Source organism: Limanda limanda, chromosome 8 (genome assembly GCF_963576545.1).
Source record: "Limanda limanda chromosome 8, fLimLim1.1, whole genome shotgun sequence".
In the NCBI taxonomy this organism is placed as follows: Eukaryota; Metazoa; Chordata; class Actinopteri; order Pleuronectiformes; family Pleuronectidae; genus Limanda; species Limanda limanda.
In genome coordinates, this window is record NC_083643.1 from 17,398,969 (window position 1) to 17,409,283 (window position 10,315).

General features: G+C 36.7%; 2 protein-coding genes across 2 annotated transcripts; both read right to left on the reverse strand.

The window, feature by feature from the left end:
* Positions 1 to 3,071: 3,071 nt before the first annotated feature.
* On the reverse strand, positions 3,072 to 5,091 carry arpp19b (cAMP-regulated phosphoprotein 19b). Its single transcript, XM_061075948.1, has 3 exons — positions 4,926 to 5,091; positions 4,338 to 4,460; positions 3,072 to 4,245 (listed from the first exon to the last, which is right to left on the reverse strand). The coding sequence occupies exons 1-3, from the start codon at positions 4,968 to 4,970 to the stop codon at positions 4,075 to 4,077; spliced, it is 339 nt and encodes a 112-aa protein (XP_060931931.1). The 5' UTR covers positions 4,971 to 5,091; the 3' UTR covers positions 3,072 to 4,074.
* A 1,105-nt stretch (positions 5,092 to 6,196) lies between these two features.
* Positions 6,197 to 8,725, reverse strand: rsl24d1 (ribosomal L24 domain containing 1). Its single transcript, XM_061075947.1, has 6 exons — positions 8,589 to 8,725; positions 7,331 to 7,444; positions 7,169 to 7,241; positions 7,010 to 7,073; positions 6,770 to 6,855; positions 6,197 to 6,572 (listed from the first exon to the last, which is right to left on the reverse strand). Exons 1-6 carry the CDS (start codon positions 8,667 to 8,669, stop codon positions 6,499 to 6,501), a joined length of 492 nt encoding a protein of 163 aa, XP_060931930.1. The 5' UTR covers positions 8,670 to 8,725; the 3' UTR covers positions 6,197 to 6,498.
* Positions 8,726 to 10,315: the final 1,590 nt, after the last annotated feature.

A 10,315-nucleotide genomic window follows, 5' to 3' on the forward strand; every position in this document is an offset into this window, starting at 1 on the left:
TTTTTAACTGGTCTTAAGATTTTGATCAGGAGTGTATATATATATATATATATATATATATATATATATATATATATATAGGCTATGTATTTTTATTTAGTGTGTGTCTGCTCTTGAGACTGATACAGATTCCTCTCAGGTTCGTGGCTGGATTAGCAGCGGAGCACAGTAACACGGTCCCAGACTCCATAAATATGTTACTTTTAGTAATAATCTGTTAAGAGTTTACAAAATGTAATTAAAACCAGAACCTTTATTAAACCAAATGTTAGAAAACATTACATTTATTTGTATTAATTTAATCTACTAGCAGCAGTTGTCGAATTATGGCTAGATGTACTTAGATACTTCGATTGAAATATCCAAAAATGAACTGGTTTGATTGTATACATGTTGGACTTTACTTTGAAAAATCTCCATATCTATACAATAAATATGTTTGTGATATTCAGTATGCAGGTAGTCAGATGTCCTGAACACAGGCATATCAGTCTCTCTCTGAACTTATTGATAAAAGTGTTTTTAAAGTACTTTGAAGTATCCTGAAATGATCTATTTTCTACAGTGAAAATCCTGAAATGTTGGACTTTACTTTGAAACTTCTCCTAATCTATACAGTAAAAATGTTTGCTATTCATATAGATAGCCCAATGCCTTTCTTTTTCTTTTAAGTTATTTATTATAAGATGTATGGTTATAATGAAGTGTCTGCCCCCCCGAAATCCATGTCGCTCAGGCTTGAGTACTTACAAGATTAAGCAGTATGTAATGCACTATGGTACAAGTACTCTGGTATCTAACTAATGTACCACAGTGTGTACCATAATGTGCACCATAGTATTGTTAAAAGCTAGGGTGGAATTCTTGTGCATTATAAATAGAATAAAGCTGCTTTTTTAACCTTTTTAAAAACATCACTTTTAATGATTTTACCTCCTTTATTCTGCTTTTTTAAGATTATTTATAACATGTTTCCTGTTCAGTGGTCTTACCAACCTTGTGCCACCTGTCAAGGATGATGGAGTCATCTGATGATGATCCCATCTACGTGGTGAAATTCAAAGACACCCTTACTTGCCAATCACAAAGAGAATACCAATCTGAAGATGCTGAAGATTGGGACACTGTGTGACCCCAGGTTTAAGAACTAGAAGTGCCTTCCGAATGAGGAAAGAGGTGAGGTGTGGGCTTTACTGTGCAACCTGATGCTAGAGGACAAAGGTGGGATGCGTTCTGCATCTTTGAGAAAAGAGACAGAGGATCCAAAAAAGCAGAGGATGTCGTACTTCTTGTTGGCCTCCTCTGATACAGATTCAGAGGAAGAAGAGGAGGAGTCCTTTGACAAAGCTCTGGACCGTTACAGAGCAGAGCCAAAATTGCAGATGGGGGACTGTCCACTAAATTGTTGGTCAGGAAGGCAGCACACACATGAGAAGCTTGCAGGAATAGCAAAGAAACACCTGTCAACCCCAGCTACCACAGTGCCATGTGAGCAGCTGTTCTCACTCTCAGGTCATATTGTCCAGAAGAGGAGAGCAGCATTGGCTCCAGAAAATGTGAAAATGTTTGTCTGTCTTATCAATTGGCTGAAAGTCAAAGATGATTAGGCACAATTAAGTTAAAGTAGCAGAGATCTTCCTGTTTTAATTTGCATGTTTGTTGCACTTTAAGTTTTTGCACTTTAACATGACAGATTTGAATGTCAGTTCAGTTTACCAAGGCCACTTGTTAAGCTGTTGTGTGTGTTGTTTAATGTTAAAGATGACAGTACCAATGGTGTCTCAAATACACCTTTTTTTTTTACTAATCCGGATGTTTCACTGAAGAAAGAAGCAGTTATTTTGTTTCCAAGGACATTGGGCATATTCTCATTGGAGTTGTTTTTTTTACACAATTTATCATACATGATATTTAAATACCTGACTGCCACTTTATAGGTAGGAGTTACAGGCCTGAGCCTCTTTGAATACACAGCTATCTGTTTCTGTAACAACAGTATCTAAAACACACACTGTCTTAAGTGATTATTCGTTAATTTATAAGATTAAGTCTTAAGAAGAAAAACAAACTTTTAATCGCGATTAATCTAGATTAATGAATTTCAAAATGTGATATTTAGTTAATTTTGCTTATTCTATTGACGGCCCTAATTTATATATAAAGGGGACATTTTAGGGTAAAGAAAATAACAATCCACACAATTTAGGAGAAACACACTACTGAAGATATTACTACTAGGGTTATTTTATATTCACTTTCTGCCAATAGATCCCTTTTACCCAAATGGTACACACTGAACCTTTAGTACCCCAGCCAACCAGCTCTGTAAAGTTGAAATGATTTGATTATTATACATCACATGAAATTAATTTGCAGCCATTCCAATGATACAATCATTATTTATTGGGGGGATTTTAATAGAAGAAATTCCAAATATTGTCTGGTTATACTGTTTGTATACTTTGCATGAACACCAACACACACAAAAATATAAAATGAAAACCTTATTTCACAAAATTAACTAAGCATATTTTAATACCTGAAGTTATTAAGTGTTGGCATAAAATATGGTATTATAGCTTAACACAATATTGTGTTATGAGTTGAGAAGAGAGTTGTTTGACGGACATAAATTAATATTAGACTTCTGGTCAATGCATCAATAATTTAACCAAGTTAATTTGATCTATTAAATCACATTTTACTCTTCATACATACTTGTACAAAAGCTTGAGTGAAGTTCAGTCATTTTGGCTTCATTAAAGTATCTGTTTTTTTATTGAAAGTTGGTTCAAGACCATTCCCTCTACTGCTCATGAGGCATATTAAAGAATTAAAACACTGGTAGTGGGTTTCGGATCTCATATACCTGATGGGGATTTTGAATGTCGGAGAAATTAAATATTTCAAAGAGGAAAAACGATGCATTCATTAATGGGCCATGACGGCCTTGTTTTTTCATGTCAGCAACACCTTGCTACTCTAGTATGATGTCAACGAGTGTCTAAGTGCAGGAAGGCTTGTGTAATAAATGCAAGGATACATTCAGTTGAATAAGAGTACTTATAAGATATTATGCAAAACTATTTTATTTACAAAACAAATGGCACAGTGTGACTGCACAGTAAATGCACATGCACACTCCAGACATGTCAAGGGAGCTTCTTTCCATAAAATCCTACGTGATTCCAGTCAGACAGTGACAGACATTTCAGTCAAGATTCACAACAAAGATTTTCACTGAGGGAGCAAATATTGCTCAAGAGGAACAGTTCATTACTTTTAAGGCCATTTTAAAGGTCAGATGAGATGGAGACCAGCAGCAAGTCTTGGCAAACCAATGTCACTAAAATGAATTAAAATACAACTGGCTACAAAGTGTGTGTGATCTAATCTTAAGTACTTCAGAAGCACGTAATTAAATTTTTGCACAGGGAGAGGAAGGGAAAGAAACAAAATTAAGGATTAGGAAAAAAAACAACCGCATGATTACCTCAGTTTTCACTATTTCAATAGACATGCCTCCACGTGAGTAGGTGAATGCTCAAAGTTTCTAAATGAAAAGCATACCTGTAAATTACACTTCTATTTCACACATACATCAATGCAAATTCTGACAGCATCTCCTCAGTGGTCACAACAAAGATGTATTTATGCCTCTAAATATCACGTCCAAGATTTGTTTGTGATGAGGATAGATCCCCTTCACTCAGCTGGGGGTTACAGAGGCATTCATATGAAGGCATTTATCCTTAAAAGTGAAAATGTTCCGTGAAAATAAGATAGCATTAACATCCATTCACATCTACGACTGTGATATCATGTTCAGAAAACAATCACTATTCAGCCTCAAGAGCTTGAGAAGTGTTTCTCCTCCTACGTTGATGGATTTAACTCACTGACAATTCAGTGCCTGACAGATCCCAAATTTTTTCTCAAGTATTTGGCTTGGTACATATCTTGTTCATAGAGAATACATACAAAGGTGGAAAACAAATTAAAACGGAAACGACAGGTAGATATGAAGTGGTGGGGGGGGTCGGAATGGTAAAAATACAGTGATTATAAAACCCATCAACCGGCCAGCTTGCTCGCCACGATTGAAGTCTTTCTTTGAGGCAGGTCCTGAGGTGTGGGGATGTGGCCCCCCGTGATCTCAGCCTTCTCCGATGGGGCTGACGGCAATTGCTTGTTCTTCATCTTTGCTTTGGCCATGTTGTAGTCACCAGAGTCAAAATACTTTGGCTGCACAAAAGAGAAAACGTTTCATTGTTGATTTTTTTTTTTATTTAAACAGGTGGAGTCTGGATAAAGCCGCATTCAGGTCTGAGACTCACCCCCTTCTGGAGTCTTTTCCTCAGAAGGTCTGAGCCTCCGGGCTTGGCTCCAAGGTTTGGATACCTGGCTTTGAGTTTGGCTTCCTCGGCTTTCTCAGGACTGATTACTTTGTCCTCCATTTCCTGTTGAAAGTGTAGAGTGTATGAATGGAACATGCTGTTCTCAGCTGATGTGTGAAAACCTTGTTACCTTGAAACTGATAATGACAGTGAGTAGTCATCATATAATACACAGTCATCATTACAGTTAATGCGACTGTTCAAGTTCATAATGTGCAGGCGCCGTCATGAGGGGAAACACGACGTTTAGCTACAGCATTAACCGACGTCAGCTAACATGATAATCAGTTTATAAATACTAATGGCAATCTACGTCTGCACCAACGCATCAGGTCGGTGGATTTCCTTTAGCACCTGAGGCCAGTGGCTAATTATCTAATTACCTAGCGCTAGCATCGTTGATGACATAAGCAAAGAGTAGCTGCTGGCTAACTAGCTTCGTGCTAGCCGCATGCTACCTCACCAGATTGGAGGCGCTAGCAGCACCGGGTATCTCCTTTAAATTGTCTTTTCCTGGTATCATCCTACCTGCTGATCGTCTGAAGTCCTCGTTTCTTCAACCTCGTCCGACATGGCTGTGGTGAATCGCGGCTCTGCTCGCTGAACTGTGGCTGTGTCCGTACAACAGGCTCCTGACTGCGGAGGATGAGAAGCAGCTCTGGCAGCGACGAGGCGGGCGAAGGCTGGAGCCTGTACAGCAACAGGCCGCTGAGTCGATCCCGGAGAAACCGATTGGAGCAGAGTCGTCACACGCAGCTCAGACTGAAGAAAACATTTCTGTTGACAGTAGGAGACACGATCACAGGGAGTCGAGCGACAGACTATTGGTTTTTATTTTAAATGATCAAACCTTATTAAGCATTACAAGAATACCTGCCACAGTCTGAGCTGTAGAAAACATCTTTAGGGCTTCGGTGATGCCATAGATACCAATACTTTACCATGCACTTCAAAATGTGTATAATATACAAACACATTAGAGAAATGTATTCGTGCTTTCGATTGCTTGTTATGCTGACACAGCGCATGGGAACACATCTACATCTCAAATGTTTTACAATATGAACATTTCATGAGGAGAAATCATATTTAGAATGTTCTAGTCTCATTAAGGCCACTGCAAAACCCTTCATTGTATTCATCAAGACAATAAATTCGTCGAAATTTCCCCGACAAAAATTCTTGATATTTTTCATAATATCTCTGAACTTGTGTCGATTTCATCAAGATGATCTGATGTCCTCAGTGGTAACAAAGTCAATAGAATAACATCCACTGTTGTAAAAGCATCTGAACTTATTTCTGCATAATAAAAACTAGAGACCTTGTGCCTCTATGCAATTTTGTAAATTTTATACCTAGAATGTCGGTAGCAGCTCAGAGCTGTTCAGAATTGTGGATTGATGAGCAAGCCCATTGTTTTTTTTGGAGGGTGCAAAAGTGTTTCCATTATTCACCATTTGTGGTTGAACAAGATGTGTTGAAGCCATTTTTTGCAGATTTTCAGCATATGATCCTCTGTATGTACAGTAGTTTGGTAAATGAATTGTACAATGTGCTTGTATTATACTTTAATAAAATGTGCCGTGAAGAAAAGTGCTTCCAACATTCTCTACCTTCTTCCTTCATGCTTACACGACCAGATTTAACGTCAATCATCAAAATTCCAAGACATTTATTAGACGGCGCGTTTATAGCAAATATATTCACCATTAATTGTGACACCAACATATGCTTTAATTAAGCCATGGTTGGAGTGGGATTGATGTCAAAGAAAACAACTAACAGAAGAAGAGCAATTCCCAACAGAAGTTGTTTTTATTGGTTACATTTCAACATTTTCGTAACACGGCAATGAGTACATTTATAACAGCCTCAACTACTATGAAGGAAATATAACTGGGACAAAAGTGGTCGGCCGATACTGCTTCAGAGGCAGATGCTTGTCAGGCTTATTTTTTCAGTTTTTTTCCCGTCACTTAAAAACTGAATGAATTTCTGTGTCCACTTTCTGCTATCTGGAAATAACAAAATACAATATATAACAAGGTTAACTTGCTCTCAAGTTTCATTACACAAAGAGAACAACTGGGCCAAAAGATTAAACATCGACATCCATGACGATGTCCTCTTGTAATTTCTGCACCATTTTCTCTTCCATTTGTTTGGCCTTTCCTGTAAAAAATAAAGAATGAATACATAATTTAAACACTGCTGATATCACAGACATGGATCATCAATATATAGAATTAAAAAATGTCTCCCTATGACATTTTCTTTTTGATAATCTTGAGTATATTCATAATCAATGTCAACAAATCAAATGACTTGTACATGACTAAATGAATCGGATTATTCTGATAAATCTTTACCTGCATGTGGAGCTTTGATGAGGTGAATATTTTTCTTCACTTCGTTGATGGCCTCTTCTTTCTCCAACTGTTTGCCCTTCTTTAATCTATAAGGTGGAGAAAAACACAGTTAAGCAAACACCATTTTCCAAAATTTGTAAATACCACATTTACGATAAAAAAACATAAATTAAACATGAAACAGAAGCTGTAAGTTTAGAAAAATACATTTTAAACATTAACACATAATTAACTACTCACCTGTTCATGATGAATCTTGCCTGTCGTTTGTATTTTATCACTTCCACCTTCTTCATTGCTTCCACTGTAAAAGATGAAGAATTCAACATAAATGCTCTGCTAAAAAAAACACATGTTTCTTTAAAGAAACTGATCCTGAGAAGGGAATTAATTTGTTACCTGTCTTGTCCCACAGCTGCCTGTTATATTTAACAGGTGTATTTCTGCGTTTCTCAAACTCCAAGGCGTTATCCTAAAAGACAAAACATTAGGTGGGTAAGTAACCAAACAGTAAAACAAATCAAAGAGACAGGGGTTGTGCTCTATAGCTGAGCAGCTTACCACAGTCAACTCCTTTCCTGATGACTTTCTGAAAGCTTTGGTCCATCTGGTCTTTCTGGGGTTACGCTTCTTCTTGAAGTTCTTGTGGCATTTTGATCTGCAGAATCTGAATGACTATTTATTTGAAAAGAGAGAGAAACACAAATAACAAATTACTCAATCAGATAGGAGTTTGAATAGATTTGAACAAGTAGACATGTACGGTGTTGGATTGTGGAAGTATAAAGTTGCATTACAAATTTTGCATATTCAGAATGAAAGATTTGACTTTTGCAGTTTATTACAATAAAGCAATTATAACTTTTTAAGTTGTGTTTACAAATAAAAACACTTTAGATTAGATTTATTTGTATAAAGATATACTGAAAGTACAAAAATGTGTAGTACTGAAGTGAAATCCATTTCACAATGTGTAATACATTATTGGAGAATAGCCGTTAATGGATTAATGCGTTACATAGCACCTGGTAAAGGCTGGGATCCTATTTATGACTGTATATGCTTCTGACTGAGTAGCTAATTGTTTACTACATGATGGAGACACTGCACTAAACTGTTCTCCACACTGGTCATCTAACAACACACACTTCCTGCTTCTCACTCTCATGTGACTGAACTAACCAATAGGAAGCCAGAGAGGCATCAGACTAAGGTCAACACATCATTACTACTGTTCTTATGATGCCAATATAAATATGTAAACAATGACAACATATATGTAATTAACTTAACTGTAAAAATAAACAAATTCCTGGTAAATTAACATAAACATATGAATCAACTTAACTTTCAATCTTTGGCTATGGCGCTGAGGAAATCTAAACAGTTATTCAAAGCTGGTACAGGACAGTGTGATTTTCAGAGTTTACATTGTGGACGTGTTCGTGGAGTTTATATCCAGTCCTCAGATCCAAGCTGCAGTTTTACACGGAGCCACTAGGGGGAGAAATCACTCCACTAACTAAAACCAAGGCCTCGCTGGTTAAATGTCCTCCTTCTCCTTAGCGCTGAGAAACAGGCAGCGTGGACCTGACTTATGATAAATAATAGAATCAACTCTGTTCACTCAACTTCCATCGTGTTAATGAAGTTAGCGGCGGAGTTATTCTCTGTCTGGCTGTTTTTAGAACCCCTCTGTCGGCCCACGTGAGTGAGAGCAAGCACGTTATGTTAGCATGTTAGCATGACGGCTAGCGCTCCCATTCTGACAGCCACACACGAGCTCCAGGGTGATTCGGCCCGGAAGGCAGACGCTTACCTTACAGTCGTTCCTGACAAACATCATCCCGTGTCCCGGGTACACGGGACCCGAGCAGAAGTAACACTTCTCGATGCGCATCTTCACGGCACGCCCGCTGTACGCGAGCACCGACCACAACAAGACCGTCCGCTCCTCTTCTTCTTCGCATTCCTCCAACCTCGCTAAAGCTTCTCGTAGAGAGGTGCTGCCTCCTGCTGGACCCTCAGTGGGACATGTTAAATTCTCATTCAAAATAAGACCCGAGGATTTTACTTTTTAACATTTTAAACCCTCATGATAAAATAATCACATACAAGCAGGATTACAATCAGGGTAAACTCTCCTGATCTGCTATACCACAATCTTACAAGATTACAATGTTTGTATGGAGATCAGTGTGCAAGTTTAGATGAGTAAATATCATGACATAAATCACCACATGAATAAACAGATGTTAGAAACGAATTGATAAACTGTTCAGTTCTTCAACGTTACTGTTAATTTAGTTAAAATTTGATTGTATTATTTTTATGTGATTGATGTGCACTCTCAACTGTACTGTGACTGCATACTATGTCGTATTGTGTACTATGTTTTGAGTTCTTATTATACATATACACATACATATATTATTATATATCTATATGTTCTGTCTACTTATATGTTTACACCGGGGATCAGAGAGAAACAGCATTTCAATCCCCTCTATGTTCTGTACCTATGGCAGCTTTGACAATAAAGTTGACTTGGACTTGAGCTGTGTTGAAGTAGATTAGTATATAGTATCGTAGAAAAACGTATTTTGAGTCAGTTTTTTTGTCATAATGGCGTTTGTTCACAATTAGATTATGACTATGACAGTCTCCGCCATCTCATCTTTCAGCCATGTCACATGGACATAAACTCCAATAAAACTCTGTAATGTTATCAAGCAAATAAAGATAAGGAAATAGAGTGTTATAATATTTCCAATTATATATTATATATTGTATCTAATATAAATGTTTATTTATTTATTTAGACTAATAAATTAACAGTCTTCCTAAGTTCATGTACATGTCAATAGTGAAAATTAACTGCAGAACCGAAATCTCATCTTGGTTTGCCCATACACTGTATTTAAAACCAAAGTTCAAATATAAATTGAATAGAGTGAATACTGGCCTAACTTAAAAAGTGTACATAATTCTATTCAGTCTATCTCTAACTTTGAGGTAGTACAGAAACATGTATTTGAGTAATCAGTCCTCCAGAGACCGTTTTCAAGTAAATTGGTCTGCGAATAGATTTGTTCTTAATATAATCAATAAAATATTGGTCAATATATTGTTACCAGATTTCTAAAACTCATAAAATCCTTTTTGGTTTCAAAAATCCAGCATCAGTCGGGTTACACCTTTTTAACTTTTCAATATACATCAGTAAGCGTTAATTTGGTCACAAACACAAAACGAAAAAAAACACACATGGAAATAAAAACCAATGACACAACACAAAATGTATTTTTCCAAGGACAATTTTATTATCTAGTACTTGTGATCATCTTGAGAGTATCAAAAAATCTGTTGCAACATTTTAACGCGTAAAATAATTTGCTCTGTTGCTCGCTTTTAATTAAATGATGTATTTTGGTATTCAAAAGCAGAAATATAAAAAAAAAAACATAACTTAAATAATAACAGTTAAAATCTAAACTCTAAATCTACATTTGGCACCTGAGTTGAGTCGGCAAATTTTAACTGTGG

Bases quoted from the DNA above. Each gene is read 5' to 3' on its own strand.
- rsl24d1 (XM_061075947.1), bottom strand. From the start codon at position 8,669: ATGCGCATCGAGAAGTGTTACTTCTGCTCGGGTCCCGTGTACCCGGGA. The intron at 7,445-8,588 runs GTAAGCGTCTGC...TCAAATAAATAG, and splicing joins TTGTCAGGAACGACTGTAAG to TCATTCAGATTCTGCAGATC. The intron at 7,074-7,168 runs GTAACAAATTAA...CATCTTTTACAG, and splicing joins GCAGCTGTGGGACAAGACAG to TGGAAGCAATGAAGAAGGTG.
- arpp19b (XM_061075948.1), bottom strand. From the start codon at position 4,970: ATGTCGGACGAGGTTGAAGAAACGAGGACTTCAGACGATCAGCAG. The intron at 4,461-4,925 runs GTAGGATGATAC...CACTTTCAACAG, and splicing joins GGACTTCAGACGATCAGCAG to GAAATGGAGGACAAAGTAAT. The intron at 4,246-4,337 runs GTGAGTCTCAGA...TCTTTTGTGCAG, and splicing joins GGAAAAGACTCCAGAAGGGG to CCAAAGTATTTTGACTCTGG.